The sequence below is a fragment of the Panthera leo genome, chromosome A1, assembly GCF_018350215.1.
Source record: "Panthera leo isolate Ple1 chromosome A1, P.leo_Ple1_pat1.1, whole genome shotgun sequence".
Taxonomy (NCBI): domain Eukaryota; kingdom Metazoa; phylum Chordata; class Mammalia; order Carnivora; family Felidae; genus Panthera; species Panthera leo.
Window position 1 is genome coordinate 12,013,673 of NC_056679.1, and position 20,480 is coordinate 12,034,152.

Genomic DNA, 20,480 nt, shown 5'->3' on the forward strand with positions numbered 1-20,480 from the left:
TTGAAGTGCTCTTGTGTATATTGGGGGGGCAGGTAAATTAGTTGAGAGGCTCAGAGTCTAGCTGACTTTCCCGTGGCTGCCAACTGGGATCAGAACCCAGCTTTCCTGAACCGGTTCCCAGCACGCATTCCATTAATCCAGGCTGCCTGAGCACAGTTTCATTTGGGGGTGTGCTAGTGAATGTCTAGACTGAGAGAAAGTTCCCTTCTTGTCCACATATTAGCACTCTGAAATGGAGGAGAATGTGAGCCCTAACTTGTCACCAGTGTTTTTTACCTTCATTAAATATCTAGAGACTCACCATTACTAATATTTAAAAAAACTCTAAACCATATACATCAGCTCCACTAATTATCGCTACGTCATTCCCCAGGACTTACTCGATTCCACATGGTGGGTTGGGATTAGGGAAGTTTTCTCTGCAGTCATGTCACTTCGACCGGGCTGGGCTCTCGCACGATGGGCAGTTAGTGCACAGTTTGTGAGCCTCAAGTCGGTCACATTTCTTATGTGGAAGCTAGCTTCAGCTTAGCAAGCACCCCAAGAGAACCAACTAGAAGGAAGTGGTGTCGTGTAGCTTCACTTCTGTCGGATCAGTCACAACCCCCTGAGTCAGGGGGAGGGGGAACATAGACCCCTCAGGGGGAGGAGTGGCAAGAACATAGACCCCTCAGGGGGAGGAGTGGCAAGGTCACGGTGTACTGGATCGTGGGGGATGTTCTGTCTTTGAAAAATATGAGTTGCCACACATCACAGGCTTTCCAGCTCCCAGTGATCTGTCTGAAACGTCTTTTTCCATCTCCCCGGGACCTACACATCTTTCAATATATGGTTTGGAAATTACCTCCTACCTGAAGACCTCTCCACAGGAAGGAGTCTTCCTTTTCTCTGAAGCTCCACTGTATTTTTTTTTTTTAAATCCTTCTTATGGCCCTTTCATTCTCTTTTTTTTTTTTTGAAGACCTTATTTATTTGAGAGAGAGAGCGTGCGAGAGAGCGAGCGCAAGTGGGGGCAGTACAGAGGGAGAGGGAGAAAGAGAATCTTAAGCAGACTCCATACCCAGTGTGGAGCCCCACCTGGGGCTCGATCCCACGACTGTGAGATCATGACCTGAGCCGAAATCAAGAGTCGGATGTTTAACCTAACTGACTGAGCCACCCAGGCACCCGGGCCCTTTAATTTTCCATCTTATGTCACAATCATTTTGTGTATGTGGGCTTTGATCCCACACTATCTGCCCTGCACAAATTGCCTGTTGCTTAAATGTTTGCTTGGTGAAATAATGATTACACGATAACACATATAATAGTTGTGAAAAAAGTGTGTTTCAATTCAGAGGTCTTGTTTGATTTTCCTTTGCAATTCTAATTTCAGAAACATTGGAAGGAAGCAATCTCTCAGGAGTTACAGCAGAAACTGCCTAAGGCTGCCTCCCTGTGTTTATTGCTAATCTGTGAGAAACAAGGGGTGGGGGGGGGGGTGGGGGTAAAAACCATGCCATTTACAATTTGATTAAAAAGCTTCTTTTCGTTTCATGTTTAATCCCCTTTAAATTTTCCCTTTCGTCACAGAGGGGGGCTAGATCAGGCATTTCCCCATTCTGGAAACACTCTTGCAGGCACTAACACATTTGGCCTCAACTCTAACTCCTGCCCCTCACTCACTGTCCTCCAGTCCTGCTGAAGGTCTTGCTATTATGCCTTGGGAATGTTTCTCCCATCCCACCTGACCCCCAAATCCACAGAAACAGCTTCCTCACCTGTTTTAAGCCTATGCTCAGAAGCCACTTTCTCGAGTGAGGCACAGCCTGACCACGCCGTCCAAAACTGCTTCTCCCAGAGAGACCTGGCCTGTGAAGGAAGTAGAGAGACCCACTTCCTGGCTCAAGAAGTACATCCCGGGAGGCTTGTGTAGAGGGCCGTTCGCCAAATGTGTAGGTACTGCAAATGAAATGTGTGAAGAAGAATTTGGGGGGCTTGGCTTTTAGCTTCAGAATAGAAGACCCTATAAGAGCTATTAACAAACAAAGCAAGCAAACCAACAAAATCCCTCTGGCATAATAGCGGCTATTAAAAATGCAATCTTCCATTTCTTATGCAATCCTCAGAAGCTCCAGGCCTAGTAGTTGTTCGAGTGTCATATACATACTAATTAATACCCCTTGAAGATTATTGGAAGGTCTCTAGATCATAAATGAATCCTACCAAAGCCCAAGGAGAGCAGTTTGGGGAGGGGCAGTGGCGGATAAAGAATACTTTTTGAGGGGTGCGCCTGTGGCTCAGTCGGTGAAACGTCTGACTTTGGCTCAGGTCATAATCTCATGGTTCACAAGTTCGAGCCTCGCGTCGGGCTCTGTGCTGATGGCTCGGAGCCTGGAGCCTGCTTTGGATTCTGTGTCTCCCTCTCTTTCTGCCCCTCCCCCCCACTACCTCTCAAAAATAGATAAAACACATTAAAAATTGTTTTAAAGAATAATCTTTGAGGATTATTTAAGATCACAGACAAATTTTCCTAGATATGGGAATGGGGCCAAATGACTGGGTATCTTCCTGAGCTGAGGCCTGGAGCTGGCCTACCCGGGTCAATCCCATTCTCTGATCCTTATTTCCTGGTGTGCCTTTGCTTGATTTGTTATTCACTATGGATTAGGGGTACTTTAAGTTCTGTGAGGGTAGATGTTAATGGAGATGATTCTTACCCAATAAGAACACACATGGATTTTGCCCTATAGAGATGTCAAAGGAGACTAACACCACAACATATTTAATGGGGGAAAAAATGAAAGATTGTTGCACGCACCACCAAGAAAATGCATCTCCTCTCCTTGGCGCCCAGACCACCCTTATTTTGTTCTGAATTTTCTGTACCACTTACCACCTTCTAACATTCTTTATAGTCACGTTTATTATGTTTGCCCTTTATTATCTCTTCTGCTAAAATAGAAGCTCCATAAGGGCAGAAATTTTTGCCCAATTTGTTTGCTGTTGCCTCCCCAAATGCTAGAACTGAGCCAGGCAGGTAAATAAATGCTTAGTATATAATACATATTATATAATAAATAAATATACAGGCAGCTCAAAATTACTTGCAGGATGAGAACATCCCTTAACTTAGACCAGTGATTTTCAGGTGCTTGGAACTTGACCCACGGTAAAAAATTGACAGAGTCGTAACTGAAACGGAACTTTCACGAAGCAGCACTTACCTACCCTTACTCTACACGGCACACTCTGATAATTTCTAATGAGTCCTAGTCTAGGTTTTCCAAATTGTTGTAGCTCGTCATAACTGGATGCCACGACTGGACTCTGCCGTGAAAAAACGACAAGGAACTGTGGTAGAAATTGCCACCACATGAGGTAAATGGGAAAGAGGGCGGAAATGGAGGGGTAGTAAACTTCTACTGGCTACTCCACAAAACATATTTTATATTTCCATAATCTTACCCCATCTGACAACACAGAAACCCTCGCACGCTTACATGTCACTTTTTCTTTGGGTGGAAAGTGTTCTCTACCTGCGAGGGGAATTGAGTTATTTTGAAAGCAAAGAGCCGTAAATGAGTCTGTGAACTGATAAATGATCTTAAAGTCTCAGAGAGAGTCACTCAGTTGGCATCTGCTGTTGATAATTCAGAGCAGGAGAATTAGGAGAAGAGGCAGAGGTAAAACATTTAGAAAGTAAAGCTGACTATTACGAGGAAAGTACTTTTCTCGGTTGTGTGGAAATTGGAGAGCAGCTGTGTCATGAGGGTATTATAGATTTACGTTGGTGATTTTAGTAATGGATGTTTACTGAAAAGATTCTAGCTGATGGATGAACCACAGGATGCTTTTGCTGACTGTGTGATAAACATCCCTTATATGAGTTCTTTATCTTCTTGTCCCTTTTTCTCATCTAGCCTTATGCCTCCCTACCTGTTCCTTCACCATTCTCATTTTGTTGCTATTAGAAAAACAGAGATACAAAATCCAGGGATTGGAACTCCTCTATGTCTCCGATAACATGGTGATTAGTGGACTAGGTGGGTTTTGGTCACAAGCCAGATATTTTGTTAACAACCTGGCATCAGTGGTTTGGAAGGATTTTTAGAGCAGCATGATTTAGTATTAAGTAGAATGAATTAACTGATGTTGATTAGTTCTGTACAGATAAATGAGGCAAGAAACTTGATCTCTGATTTATTGATGTATTTACTCAAAATGAGTTATGAAATGCCTTTTACTTCATTTGAAGGAAGTTTATGCTTAAAAACAAATGAATAAGGCCTTTTATGTAACGTGCTTTGGAAAAATCCAGACAAAATGCTTATAGGTAACAAAACTCCAAAATCATGCCATGATTTAAAAAATCTACCTTGGCTTTTGTCTTGACTAGTTTAAAAGCATACCTTTACCTGAGTGAGGTCTTATAGAATCTCAAATTTGGTTATATGTGTATTTAGGGATTCTATATTTGCAAATGACCAACCCCAGCTAAAACTAGATTAAGGAAGAAAAGAGATTTTAATAGAAAGACACTGGGATAATTCACAGAATTGGAGAAAAGCTCCAGGGACTTTAGGAATTGGACTTTCAGGTAATTATTACCATGTTGGGGGGGTGCTGAGGGTGGCAATCTCTCTCTCCCTCCCTCTCTCTCTCTGTCTTGCACTTGGGTTTGCTTGGCTTCTTTACATCTCACTGCAGAGGGTCTCTTCCTATACCAACAACCCCAGATTTACTCCAGAAGGAGGGGAGAGCCTTGCCTCTACTACAGCAGAAAAATCTCAGGGAGAATCTCTCATTGGTCTGCCTTGGGTCATTCACCTTGAAGTTGAAACTGAATCCTCTTTTATGTCTATTTATTTCATATAAGTACAGATGAGTCCATAAACTAGGTAATACTACACAGGCTTTATCTGTAGCTAACTATAATTTATGAAAATTATTGATGATCATTTGTTTTTTGATGATCATTTGATTATTTGCTAACAAATAATTTGTTCCATTTAATCCCTCAGTCCTGGATTATTTCAACTAATCCTTATTGTTTTCCCTTTAGATTGTTTCACCTAATCTAAGAACTATGTCTGACACATAGTAGCTACTCAATAAATATTTGACTAAAAGGATAAATAAATAATCTCATATTGTTAGATGTTCAGGCTGGTTCAATTCAACTCTTGTTGATGAGGAGTGTAGAGCCTTGCTGAAGAGCCACTAATTTATGAAGAACTATGAAGAAGCATGGTTGTACTCCAGCTACATATGTTCAGGGTGTGGTGGGAAAGGAACGTCTAAATGCATCCAGGACGCCAAACAAGTCTTCGCAGAGGAGAGGAGAATTGAGCTGAATTTGGAAGGAGTGGACTTTTACAGAGAGTAACTCAGGAAAATATCACTAATAATTATGAACTCTTCTTAGAAGAAACAAATTCAAAACAGGAGGCAGGGAGGGCCACAGATAACAGAGGAAAAGTAGAATGCCATTTCAGGATTGACCTGTCATCCAAGGTAGAGCCCCGGGTGAGGGGTATCGAGAAATTGACTTCTCTGTGGTAAAAGAGCTGGTCGGGAAGGGATGAGATATGAACCTCATATGGATATGAAACCATACTAGTCCTACTTCTTAACTTGTGAGAGGCCATGAGGCTTGGTGCTCAAGCTAGAAATTCTACTTCCTCGGAAGTCCGAAGTGAAGGCGAGAAAGGCCAGCGGCTGCTTATTACCATACATGTATCTCACTGGGTGTCAGGGAAGGTGGAGCTGAGGCCCTGGGCACAGGTCGGGACTCGGATGGTAGAGTCAGGTCCTGAGCAACATTTGAGGAACCACACACAGAGACTACTGGTCCCGGTATTTTTGTGGCTAAACATTTTAGCGGGTTATGTTTGGAAATTATTTTTGTGCTCTCTTAAATTGTTGTTTTGTGGAGGCTGCTTGAAATTCCATCTGTAGTAACAACAGTTTATAATCCACAGAACTGTGCTCATAGAAACAAAAGGATTAATTTGGTCTACAAACACGAACACTGGATAGTTGGCATACTTGTGTAACAGCACAGGGTGGCAGTGACTTTTAGGAAAGTCCTTAGACAAGTGATCGTGATACTGTTCTTATAGTAAAAGGATGCCAAAAGGAGAAAATAGCAAATCTCTGGGGCTCTCCAAAATTTGTCTAGTCCTTTGACCTTTCTTAAAAGAATGTACCTCTAATTTAGAACTACACAACACTTCGAGGTCTGTTCTTGGGTGGAAAGTAGACAGATATTAGCTGCTTGAATTATTTTTTGCTTATGGGCTGCATTTCAGTTCTTTAGCCACTGGTCTCAGTCAATTTAATTATGATTATTTGTAGGATTAAGTTAATCTGTTAAGAATTATTCCATTTCATTTTTTAAAAAATATATCTGAGGAATGATAGCCAAAAGTGACCCTGTCAGTGTTACCTCCGAAATGTATTTGAATGATTGTTAATACCATCCATGTCTTCTCCAACTTTCGACGCATACACCCAGCCATCAACCAGGCATCTTCACCCAAATATCAGACCCACGGTCCAAACAGAACTTGATCACTTTCCTTCCCAAGTCCCTTACTTGTTGCTTTCTCTGTTGTCCTTGATTCTTTCCCTGCCTCACAAGTCACGTGTAATTCATCGGCTAGTTCTACTGATTGATTCCACCTTCAGTGATAGCTGAAATCTGGCCACTTCTATCTACATCCTTTGGTCCAAACCAACATCATCTTTTACTGGGACCACAGCAATAGCTGCCTAACTGCTTTCCTTGTTCCTATGTTGCCCTCCTGGAGTCTGTTTGCCACGTAGCAGTCAGTGATCTCTTAAAAATCATAAATTAAATTCCATTACTACCACACTGACTCATAAACTTACCCGATGGGTCACAATCATAAGTTTTTTCATATATTGACTTATTTAATCCCCGTAAGGATATGAATATAAGGTGCTATACTTGTTCTTATTTTACAGATGAGGAAACAGAGGCACAGAGAGTTAGATTATATGTCTAAGGTCACACAGCTAATAAGGGTACAGATTTAGAACAGTCTGACCTAGCCCATGTTCTTAATCACTCAGCTTAACTATCTAGTGAATTTCACCTAACTTAGAATGAAATCTACCCTATGACACAGCAATTGCACTGTACTAATAGGTATTTACCCAAAGGATACAAAAATATAGATTTAAAGGGGCACATGCATCCTGATGTTTATAGCAGCATGTTATCAACAATAGCCAAACAATGGAAACAGCCCAAATGTCCATCAACTGATGGATGGATAAAGAAGATGTGGTGTGAGTGTGTGTGTGTATGTGTGTGTGTGTATGTGTGTAATGGAATACAACTCAGCCATCAAAAAAAAAAAAAAAAAAAAAAGGAAATCTTGCCATTTGCAATGACATGGATGGAGCTCAAGTGTATTATGCTAAGTAAAATAAGCCTGTCAGAGAAAGACAAATACCATATGATTTCACTCATATGTGGAATTTAAGAAACAAAACAGATGAACATAGGGGAAGGAAAAAAAAAGAGAGGGAAGTAAACTATAAGAGACTCTTAACTATAGAGAACAAACTGAGGGTTTCTGGAGGGGAGGTGGGTGGGAGATGGGCTACATGGGCAATGGACATTTGTGATGAGCACTGGGTGTTTTATGTAAAGGATGAATCACTAAATTCTACACCTGAAACCAATTTTACCATATATGTTACCTAGCTAGAATTTAAATAAAAACTTGAAAAGAAAAAAAAATGGAATAAAATCAAACTCTTCACTGCGCCCTATGAGGCTGAGACAACCGCGTCCCAGCCTGACGCAGGTCTGGCTCCCCAAGAAGCAGATCTTGAGTCAAAAGTGCTTGCAAGAGAAGTCAGTGAGGGCATGAGAGCAGAACAGGGAAAGGGAAAAGACAAGCTACGTTGCCATTTCAGCTTGATCCCTTGCGGGACCTCTGGACTGTAAGTTGTATCCCACAGTTGCCTTTCAGGTGGACTTTTGAACTCCCACACCTGTCTGTCATTGCCAACAGCCCACTCGGCTTGGAGGTGGGAGGAGTGGGGGCTCAGTGTCTTGTCTGATCTTCTCTTTGAGGAGATTCTCCCTTTGCCTTCTGTACGGTTTACCTCCAACCTGCCACATGCCCACAGGACCCACAGATCTCTACACTGGCCCCATCCTCTACCCAGAATGCTTTTCCCCTCCTGGGCTCCTTTAGCAGCCTTCATTTGTCATGTTATTGATAGACCTCTCCTCAAACATCCCTGCTCAAAGAAGGCTTTCATACTGTACTCCCCCGTCCTGACCCCTGCCACCTCCGATTCTCTTACTCAGCTTTATTTCAAGGACCTCTCTTCCTCCCTAGAATGTAAGCTGCATGATATCAGAATCTTATTTTGAATCCTATTGATTTCTAGAAACTTAGACAAGTGCCTAGGACATTTGTTGAATGAATAAATGAGTGAGTGAATAAATGAGTATTGATCCCCTTAATTAAAAGCTAAATAACTACAAATTAAAAAAAAATTTTTAATGTTTATTTTTGAGAGACAGAGCATGAGCAGGGGAGGGACAGAGAGAGAGAGGGAGACACAGAATCTGAAACGGGCTCCAGGCTCTGAACTGCCAGCACAGAGCCTGACACAGGACTCGAACTCACAAGCCATGAGATCATGACCTGAGCTGAAGTCGGATGCTTAACCAACTGAGCCACCCAGGCACCCCAGCTGCAAAATTTTTTTAAGCAACAAATTACTACTGTAGTTTCAGAAATAAATTAGTGTTTCAGAGAAAATCAGTTTTCTCTTGCCATGTAAATCTTAGATAACTCTATTTCTGTCCCCGAAATAGCTTCGCCTATGACTAAGGTTTTCTTTCTTTCTCTATAGATCTTTAAAATTGATGCACATATTTTAATGTATACTTTGATAAATTTTGGCAACTGCATACACTTGTGTAACCAACATTCCAATGAAGATCAGAACATTCCCATCACCCCAGAGTTTCCTTGTGACTCTTTTTTTCTTTTTTCTTTTGTTAATGTTTATTTATTTTTGAGAGAGAGAGAGAGACAGACGGAGTGTGAGCAAGGGAGGGGCAGAGAGAGAAGGAGACACAAAGTCCAAAGCAGGCTCCAGGCTCTGAGCTGTTAGCACAGAGCCCGACGCAGGGCTTGAACCCATGAACTGTGGGATCATGACCTGAGCTGAAGTCAGACGCTTACCCTACTGAGCCACCCGGGAGCCCCCTTTGTGACTCTTTCTAATCAATTTTCACCCACCATAGGCAGCCACTGTTCTGATTTCTATCACAGCCGGCTAATTTTTGAATTTTATGTGAATGGAATCACGCAACCATAGGCATGTATTCTTTGTGTCTTGGTTCTTTTGCTAAATATAATATTTTTGAGGCCAATCCCTATTGTTGCATTTAACAGCAGTTCATTCTTTTTATTGCTGAGTAGTATTGCATTGTAAAAACAGACAGGATTTATACATACTCCTGTTGATGGACATCTGTGTTATTTTCAGTTTTTTGCTATTGTGAATAATGCTATTGTAAGCATCCTTGAACCGTTCACTCTTGTTTTTATCCTCACATTGTGTCTTTTTGTGGACCTATTTTGTCATTTCTTTTGGGTAAATACCTAGATGTGGAATTTCTGGGTTATAGAGAAAGCCCATGTTTAACTTTATAAGAAACTGCCAAATTATTTTCCAGAGTGGTGGTACTAATTACACTCCAAGCAGCAATGTATGAAAGTTCCAGCTGCTTTTCATCCTTGTCAGAATTTGCTGTCAGTCTTCAGCTGTGGCATTCCTGTGCATATGATAGCTCACTGTGGTTTTAATATGCATTTCCCTGATAATGTTGGTGTTGAGTACCTTTCCATGTGCTGATTGAACATTGGTGTAGATGTTGTTGTGAAAATGTCTGCTCAGATCTGTTGTTCATGGTGGCGATATGGTTGATTTCTTTTTTTGTTATGAATTGATAGGATTCTTGTATTTATTTTGAATACAACTCTTTTGTCATATATATATATATACATATATATATATATTATACATATACATATTTCTCCTCAGTGCTTTGTCTTTTTTGTTAACTTTTTTGATGAGAAGATTTTAATTTTGATGTAGTCCACTTCATCTGTTTTTTCTTTTATGATTAGTGCTTTCTGAATTCTAAGAAATCCTTACTGTGAGATCCAGAGGCTATGTTTTATTCTGTGAGTTTATAGTTTTATATTTTACATTTGGGCCTGTGGTCTATCTCAGATGAATTTTTATGCAAGGTGTAAGGTTGGGTTCACTTTTCCCCATAATGGTTTCCCAATTGTTGCAAGAGAGTTTGTTGAAAAGGCTTTTTTTTTTTTTTTTTTTTTTTTTGCCATCTAAGGATTTGTTCAAAATCAATTTGCATTAGGTCTATTTTTGAATTCTTTATTCTTCTCCTTTGATCTATTTGTCTATTCTTATGCCAATATCACACCATATTGAATATTATAGCTTTATAGTAAGTCTTGAAATCAGGTCCTGTGAATGTTTCAACTTTGTTCTTCCTCTTGCAATTTATTTTAATTTATCTATGTCCTCTGAATAATCACATACATTTTAGAAACAACTCATTAATGTCTACAAAAAAAATGTATTGGAATTTTGTATGGGATTGTGCAGAATCTAGAGATCAGTTTGGGGAGGATGGATAAGTTTCAGTGTTGAATCTTCAAGTGAGTAAACATGGTGTCTCCCCCATCCAACCTTGTACCAGAGATCTGAGCCTAAACAATAAGGAAATCATACACCGAAAGGCAGAACTAAAAAAATAAAATAAAATTTAAAGAAAGTGATATCCTTCTCCTTTTTCTATATCTTCTTGAGCCATTTTTAGTACTTTGTGTATTTCTAGGAATTTGTTCATTTCATCTAGGTTATCTCATTTGTTGGCATACAATTTTTACCATCTTTCCTTATAATCCTTTTATTATGGAAATAGATATACAGAAATGATCAGTAATAGCGTCCCCACTTTTGTTTCTGATTTTAGTAATTTGAGTCTTCTCTCTGTTTTTCTTAGTCTAGATAATTTATCAGATAATTGTCTAGACACTCTTCTCTATCTTGTTTCTATCTACTCTAATCTTCATTATTCCTTTTATTCTGCCAGCTGTGGGTTTAGTTTGCTCTTCTTTTTCTTTTTCCTTAAGGTGGAAGGTTAAGTTCTTGCTTTGAGGTCTTTCTTTTTTAATATAGTATTTACAGGTATAAAATTATCTCTGAGTACTGCTTTTGCTGCGTCTTCTAAGTCTTGGTGCATTGTGGTTTTGTTTTTATTCAGCTTTTGTTTTTATTCATAAGTGTTTCCTAATGTTCCTTGTGATTTCTTCTTTGACCTGTTGATTTTTAGGAGTGTGTTCTTTAATTTCCACATATTTATGAATGTTATTGATTTCTTGTTTCACTTCACTGTGGTCAGAGAAGATACTTTGTATGATCTCAATCTTTTAAAATTTATTAAGGATTGCTTTGAGTCCTCACATATGGTCAATTCTTGGGAATGTCTCATGTGCTCTTGAGAAAAATGTGTATCTGTTCTCGTTGGGTGGGGTGTTCTGTGTGTCTCTTAGCTCGGATTGACTTCTAGTAATGTCCAAGACCTCTGTTTACTTGTTAACCTTCTGTCTAGAGTTTCTGTCCATTATTGAAAGTGGAGTATTGAAGTCTGCAACAGTTATTACCAAATGATATATTTCTCTCTTCAATTCTATCAATTTTTGTTTCATTAATTTTCTTTTCTTCTTCGTGTGCAAATGTTTGTAACTGTTATATATTCTTGAAGGATTGACCCTCTTACCCATATGTAATGTTCTTCTTTGTCTCTTGTAACAATTTATTTATTTATTTATTTATTTATTTATTTATTTTAATTTTTTTTAATGCTTATTTATTTTTGAGAGAGAGAGGGTGTGTGAGCAGGGGAGGGGCAGAGAGAAAGGGAGACAGAATCCGGAGCAGCCTCCAGGCTCTGAGCTGTCAGCACAGAGCCTGATGTGGGGCTCGAACCCACAAACTGCAAGATCATGACCTGAGCTGAAGTCAGACACTTAACCAACTGAGCAACCCAGGCGCCCCAAGTCTCTTGTAACAATTTTTGACTTAAACTATATTTTGTCTCATATTAGTAATGCCATGCCATTTCTCTTTTGGTACATTAAAAAAAACCTTTTTTTAATGTTTATTAATGTTTAATGTTTATTTATTTGAGAGAGGGACAGAGAGACAGAGTATGAGCAGGGGAGGGGCAGAGAGAGGGAGACACAGAATCTGAATCAGGCTGTGCTGTCAGCACAGAGTCCCACATGCGGCTTGAACTCATGAGCTGTGAGATCATGACCTGAGCCAACATTGGGTGTTCAACTAACTGAGCCACCCAGGCACCCCTCTTTTGGTACATTTAAAAAAATATTGTTGTGTTTGACCTTCAGTTACTTTTTGCATATCTATTCCAGGGATGTTTGGTTTCTAATTTTCGTTTCTTAAATTTTTTGGCAGATTTTTACATCACTGTTACACTAACTTCACAAGTTGAATTGAGAACGACCTCTCTTCTATTTTCTAAATGAATTTTTGTGGAATTGGTATATTTTTTCCTTAAGTCTTTGATAGAACTCACTAGTGAAATTACCTGGGGTTAGAGTTTGTTTGTTTTTTTTTTTTTTTTTTACGTTTATTTATTTATTTTGAGAGAGAGAAAGAGAGAGGGCACATGCACATGAGCTTGAGTGGGGAGGGGCAGAGAGAGAGGGAGGGAGAGAGAGAGAGAGAGAGAGAAAATCCTAAGCAGGCTCTGTGCTGTCAGCAGCAGACACTGTCTTTTACTTGGAGCATTTAGTCTATTTTCATTTGAGTAATTATTGATACGATTGGGTTTGTGTTTACCATTTTGCTGTTTGCTTTCTATTTATTTCATTGGTTTTTGTTTGTATCTTTCTTTAAGCATTCTTCTAGGTGAATCAAATATTTTTTAGTATTTCATTTTTGTTATCCTACTGGCTTTTAAGGTAAACATTTAATATATTTTTGTGGTTTCTTTAAAGATTATTCATCCTGGGGCACCTGGGTGGCTTAGTCGGTTAAGCATCTGACTTTGGCTCAGGTCATGATCTCACAGTTCATGAGTTCGAGCCCTGCTTTGGGCTTTGTGCTGACAACTCAGAGCCTGGAGCCTGCTTCGGATTCTGTGTCTCCTTCTCTCTCTGCTCACGCTCTGTCTCTCTCTCTCTCTCTCAAAAATAAAGAAACATGAAAAAATTTTAAAATAGAGATTATTCACCCTAATTATATAGCCTATGTAGAATTAATATTATTAATCCCCTTTGATAAAATTTTCACTTTATATATTTTACTTTTCAGTTCTAGAATGTCATGCTTTCTTTGAGTTTCCGTTTCTCTGTTATATGCGGTTATTCCACATCATTCACTTTCTATATCTATCTTTTTCTTGAAATCTTCGAACATACTTGTAATAGCTATCTTAAAATTCTTTTGGGTCATCTTGGCTTTGGTTTCTGTCCTTTTGATTTTTTTTTAATTAAGATTTTTATTTCTTGCTTTTTCAATGTCTAGTAATTTTTTTTATTAAGCCTGGACAATATAAATAACACATGATAGGAAGTCTGGCTTATGCCACTTCCTTTAAAGGGTGTGGTATTTTGCTCTGCCAGGCAATTACTTTACCAAGGATTCTCTTGAACCCACTAGGCTTGGATGTAGTCTTTGTTAGAGCTGGTGTGTCTTAGTTTTGTCCTTATTCCTCACGTATGACCTTTATGGATTTCGGTTGAATGTCTGAAGTATTCAGCCATGTTTCTCTATTGTGGCTCTCTAGGTACAGCCTTTTGTATTCAGCTCTCAGACCTGTGGCGTCTGCTCTTTGTGAAGCCCTGCAGAATCTCGTCTTCTTCATAGCCAAGGACTGCCGGAAAATCCTCATGCAGAAATCTGGGCCCTCCCTCTGTGCCCTTCTCTTCGACATGTGGATCTTCAGCAGCCCGTATCACTGAGCTCTGCCTTCTCAGCTCAGTGGTGCTGCTGTGTGTTCCAAGTCTGGAAACCGAACCACGGTAGAATGCTGGAGTGGACGTGGGGTTCATCTCCCATGTTTCCCGTCCCTCACTATTTTTAAATACCCAGTTTGTGTGAAAGTTTTCGTTGAGCTCTGTGAAGGGTACAAATAGGTAAATGACAAGGAGTCATTTAACCAGAGAGAAAATGTTTATATGTGTTTATGGAATTCAGAATATTTCAGTTGACTTCTAAAATGTGGTGATACTAGCTGATTGGCAGAAAGAAATATAAGATTAATTTTTTTTCTTAGATTTTTCAGAACGTAGATTACAAAATCAACAATGAGGCTAGGAAGGAAGTGGAGAGGACATTATACACCGTGTCATATGCCCCACTTTAGATCATTAGCACATCTTGGGACTATGCAGTATTATTCTTAAGAGCCTACTATGCCAAATCCATTCTAATTTATTTTTGTGATGGTGTGCACCTGAAAGTTTTCTGTCTTTCAAGGTCTCAGAAATAAAATACAACCAGGGTATATGATGAGAGTTTTCCTGTTCTGGCTCAGAAAAATATTTGCTTGTGTCGACACTCTTTGGTCTGTTTTTCACTGCCAGACTTCATTCCTCCATATTTGTTTGTTATTCTGCCCCAGACACTTTGCTAGAATCTGGGAATAGACACATAAAAGACCTAGTCAAAAACTTGGAAACACCTACAATCTAGACACGTGAATGAATGCAACCCAATATGGTGAAGGTCTTTTAATAGAGGGCAGCTGTGGAGACACATGGAGTGGACACTTCAGGGCAGAGAGAGGGAAGATGTCAGGGAAGACTTCCCAGAAGGGTGATGTCTGAGCTGAGTTTTGAAGCGGGGTGGAACTGGAGGGACTGGGGATAGGAAAACTTGAGAGAGATGCACCCATGAAGGCATGGGAGCCTAGCGATTTCAGACCTTTGTGGAGAGTTCCATGCACCCGGGATTCAGGACTTGAGGCAGAGACCATAAGGCACAAAAAAGAAAAATTAGGCAGGGGTTATTTAGATCACGGCTTTCAAATTACTATCATGGACAGTTCAGCAGGGCCAGCCATCCAGCTCCTATGAGCTATTTTTCATTTTTAAATTTTAAGTAAAAAAACCCCACAAAACTCTAAAGCAATACATGTGTATGGTAGGAAATGAAAAAATATAGATAAGCAAATTGAAGAGAATTATACCACCCACAATCCTGCTACAAAGCTCTTTTAACAACTTATAAATCATTTCAGATTTGTATGTGTTTTCCTTTAATAAAAAATTCTGTTAAACTCTACTTACTAGTTTGTAGCCTGCTTTTCTGTTCAGTTAGTATTTTAGAAACAGTTTTAACATGTAAATGGACGTTCTTCCGTATTGTTTATAATGTCTGAATAGTAGTATATCTTTAGTCATACCATAATGTGTTAAAAAATGCACGTATGGGTGTGAATGTATTTGAATATTGGACATTTCAATTATTTCAATATTTCGCTATTGGAAATAGTTCATAGATAAACATTCTTACATACACCCTTAATTACTTCCCTGAGTCTATGTCAATAGCTATATTAAATGTCAATCTTAAAATAACAAGTTTGTAAGATTAACGTACCTGGAATAATTAGAAAGCAACGCAAAACCAAACATAACCATGTGTCCCTCTTAATTGTCCTTAGTTGTTGCCACACCTTTAGTGACCATCCCACACCTTGCCTTATAGTAGTCGACTACTCAAATCTACCATCAGAAAATGGAATGAAGGTGAATGAAGCAAGGTTCAGTTCAGTTTAACAGGCAATGGAAGGGGATGAGGGAAGCCAGGGAGCTCAGTCTGGTGAGGAAGGCATCATTACCTGCAGTAGATGCAAGAGAGGTATGCCTGAGACTCAGAGAGCACCCAGAGAAGGGACATGCAGCCCAGTGTGGCAGGTTGGGTTGGGGTGAGGGTGGGGGGCCTCCATGAGTGGGATGACCACCAAGTTGGGCTGTGGTGGAGAGCAGTCAAATAACAGATCAAGTAAGGGTTTGGGGAGTAGGGTGAGTGGTTAAGACAAGTGACATCCAAGATGCTTTCTATATTTGTTTGCAATCTCCAGAAGAATAGTTCACCCTTCCTTCCCTTTTTGGTTCTCTTCAGCCCCTCAATGCATGGGTTGATGCCAGTCCACATTGGTGAGGGTGGTCTCCTTTACTCAGCCTTCCGATTCAAATGCTAATCTCTTCCAGAAATATCCTCATAGACACACCCAGAAATAATGTTGTTATGGTTTTGTTAAATTAACATTTGTTAAGTGGAGCATAGTGCTGTATGGTGAGCCCCAGTTCAACAACAGAGCACAAGAGAACTTGAAATAGAGAAGTCTGTTACTCACAGGTCCTGGAGGAAGTACTCGGCCTTAAGGGGCCACATGGGGAGGTCAAGGCAGAGTACAGACAAAGAGAGAGGCAGAACCCAAATACATGGCTTGATTAGGGTTCTTAGGCAAGGGCCAGATTGGTCAATTCAAACCAGAAAGAGGATTTTAGTAAGCTCCATGGTGGTCTATCTAAAGGGCCCATAAGGCATACAGGGGCTGGGAGCAAGGGGAGATTCTGGATCACAAGGGCGGTTAGGGAGGTCATGTCAGGACCTTAAATTTGATTGTGACCCTGCAGGCTGCTGTCTAGGGCATGCACTTGCAGGAGGGGCTGATGTCAGGTCAAGGTCCCTCAAGGCTGCATGGCCAAACAAAATGGCTGCTGAAGCAGCATTACCATGGCATAGTTTAGCTAAACCCTTGACAAGCATTTTACCAGCTATCTGGGGGGCCCTAAGGCCAGTCAAATTGACACATAAAATTAACCATCAACTTCCCAATGCTGCAAATATATACTTCTCTAAAATAATAAACTACTTAGTAGACATTTTTACTTGCATCATATCACATGATCCCCATCGTGTCCTTGCAGGAGAATAGATGCTGTCCCCATTGATACTGAGAAGTACCTGAGGCTCACACTGGTAATGGATGGGGGAGATGGGATCCCAACCTAAGCCCTAAGCCTCTTCTAATCCAAACCCCAGGTGGTATCAGTACCTCACTTGGGTGCTCTTGGGCTGAATTCCTTAGCAGGTGATATTCCCTGGACCTGCTATGCTTTCCTTTTTTTTTTTTTTTTTTTTCTGTTCATCCTTTAAGGAGAGAAGGAGTAAGCATTCATGGAGACCTTATTGAATGCAGACTCTGTGTTAGGTGTTTTATGTAAATTATTTAATTGTCATAACATCTCTGTGAAAGACACAAGGAAGTTAGTCTCACCTGCCAGGTTAGGTAGTGTGGTCAAAGGCACCCGAAAATGTGACAGGGCAGGAAGTTTATCTGACATTAGAGACCACGTGTACATTTCTGTGTGGCCCAGGGCATTGGTTTCCTAGCCAGACTTCCTCTGCACCGTGTCAAAGTATCCAAGGTTAGAGGAGTGGTCCATTAGTGTAGGCTATTCTATGGTAGGACTCCTACTTCTGCTACCTGCAAAACTGACCCAGATTAGGAAATTCTTGGGTTGCTCTCACTCTTGCCTGGCCTCTTATTTCTATCACAGCAGCTGGTCTGTCGAGGTGTGTCTGTTAGACTTAGAACACGAGTGCCTGTGGGCCTCAGTTGGGCCAAGTTAGGAAAGTGCCCTGATCTGACATTCTGAGGACTAGCCTGAGATGTTCCTTTTCTTTTCTATTTAACTGTTAAGCGACATGACGAGATGTCTTGACAATGGGGAAGAGAGATATCGGGTGGTGGAGGGGAGGAAGATAAAGGTGGGGGACACCACAAGACCAGCAGCGTAGCATGACTGAGCCCCCCCCTTGAACCACATGGGTGAATGCTACTATTCTTCTGATCAATCTTTTATTCTCCCTTTCCTTCTTAGCATATGGGTAGATGCTTCAGGTCATGAAAAAATATATTCAGTGGAATGAAACATAGTAGATATTTACTAAGAAACTAAAAATGAAAGTTAGACATAAACTATTTTATTCCACTGAAATATTTGGCTGAACTCATAAGAACAGTGATAAGATCATTCTTGGACACCTGCACTGAAATGAACCACGAGAAGAGTATTTAGGGAAAATGAAGAGCATATTTGGCATACTGAGTGAAAGAACTTCTTCAGGCCCAGGGAGCGGGATGAAATTGGCATGATCATTTCGGAGAATATGAGTCAAACAGAGAACTGGAATGAGGTTTTCAAGGAGGATATATTAGGGGAGTAAAAGGCCAATAAACAGCCCTTGTGTTTGTAGAAAAATATGGAGAGTAAATCAAGGAATTCAAAGTGAAGAGAAAATTCAAATAAGGGAGGAAAAACCCTGTAATCCTCACTGGTCTTCATAAATACAAAGAAAACAAGCGAAAATGAGATATCAGAAGTCAGTAAGATTTTATGGGAGTATAAAGTTAATCTTAAGCAAAGCCCATTTCATTGCTGTAGGAAACTCCCAGCTGAGTGCTGACTAACTATGGACAGCTGATCTCCTCAAAGCCAAGTTTGGGTGATTCTTGCTCTTGGCTCGTACCCTCGCACTTCTGGGTCCTGTGCGAACCAACACTGTCCCAGAGTTCCAGAGGGTGGGCCGAGGCTAGATATTGGAGTTGGCCCTTTACTTTATTGTGCTGATTCTTCTTAGGGAAGAATAAAAATTAAGAATAAAGGGACACGTGTTAGAATTTTAGCTGTGAGAGATGAATACAAAATATCAAATTGACTCCAACAACTTGAGTCACCTCGAAAACTCCCAGTCTCTTAGGATAAAAAATATATAATCCTATTTAGAAATTCCTGGTGTGATCATAATGCAGGATTGGTTCTTTTCACGAAGCCTATTAATTAAAAATTACATAATCCAAAGTCAATTAAGTAGTAAGACATTATAACAAATTCTTATTTCATTAACTTCTCAAAGTATGAATAACGACTTCAAGACAAGAAATTCACATTTTCCACTGGCTACTGAAAAACAATAGAAATAATTCCAGTCGTGGTAGCAGCTCACTGTGGGCTGACCTACCCCTGAAATAATTTATTGTTTCCAGGTGACTTTTACATTGTGGGGTGATTCATTAAGTTAGGCTTGATGTGAAACAGACACCAATAGAGTTGAGGATTCAGAAATGTATTACATATTTCTTCTTGCAATCAGAGAGAAATTCACCATGGCTTTTCTTTTATAGGCTCATGCCAAAATCTGGCATCTCTACAATACTTCTTTCCGTCCAACTCAGGGAGGCCAGGTCTCCATCGCCCTAAGCTCCCACTGGATCAATCCTCGAAGAATGACCGACCACAGCATCAAAGAATGTCAAAAGTCTCTTGACTTTGTACTAGGCTGGTTTGCCAAACCCATATTTATTGATGGTGACTATCCTGAGAGCATGAAGAATAATCTTTCACGTCTTCTGCCTGATTTTACTGAAGCTGAGAAAAAGTTCATTAAGGGAACAGCTGACTTTTTTGCTCTTTCTTTTGGACCAACCTTGAGTTTTCAACTATTGGACCCCCACATGAAGTTCCGCCAGTTAGAATCTCCCAGCCTGAGGCAACTCCTTTCTTGGATTGACCTTGAATATAACCACCCTCAAATATTTATTGTGGAAAATGGCTGGTTTGTCTCAGGGACCACCAAGAGAGACGACGCCAAATATATGTATTACCTCAAAAAATTCGTAATGGAAACCTTAAAAGGTAGGATTGGGGATAAAATTCTAATTTCTTGCCGAAAGCAACAGGAAAATCTTTCAGATAATCTGTAATAAACTATGTGAATTTATAGATTTTAATTGTAATGAAGAAATTCATTTTGGCAATAGTAGAAATGCACTTATGTAACACCTTTCTCATTTGGGGACTTGAGGAACTTAAATTCATTTTTAAACTCATTTTGAAAATGAGAAACTGGGTTATAATGTGTGAAAACACTTGACTTTCAGAGTTAGTACTCTAGAATTTTAGATTATATTAAGGATTAAGTGAATCCCAGGACATCTAGATCTCTGTACATGTTTTTGGGTTCTTATTATTTGCACTGAATAAAACAATTTTTAAAGAAAAAAGAATATCAACCCTTTCTGAAGGAAATATTAAGTAGTTTATTCTTTTAAAGATTGTGTTCACTTATTGTGGCAAGCACAATGCTAGGATAGAAAATGGAGCAAGACCATCATCTCAGGCCCAAAGAACACCTACTGGAAATAAAAATATTCCAAGTAAAAACATACTGGAGATAAGCATGTTGGTGAAGACATTTGTTTGTAGAATTACCCAAGTGTGACAGCCTTTCATTAGTAAGAAAGGTCATTGGTTTACCAAACAGTGACCATTATACGCAACTTATTTCCGTAAGTAGTA

At 39.9% G+C, this 20,480-nt stretch overlaps 1 protein-coding gene across 1 annotated transcript in view; it reads left to right on the forward strand.

Moving 5' to 3' along the window:
• Window positions 1-20,480, forward strand: part of KL (klotho) — a 47,406-nt gene that overhangs the window by 17,448 nt on the left and 9,478 nt on the right. Inside the window, exon 2 of the mRNA XM_042950508.1 lies at window positions 19,307-19,817. Within this exon, the coding sequence (XP_042806442.1) occupies window positions 19,307-19,817 (511 nt within the window). The remainder of the gene's footprint in view (window positions 1-19,306; window positions 19,818-20,480) is intronic.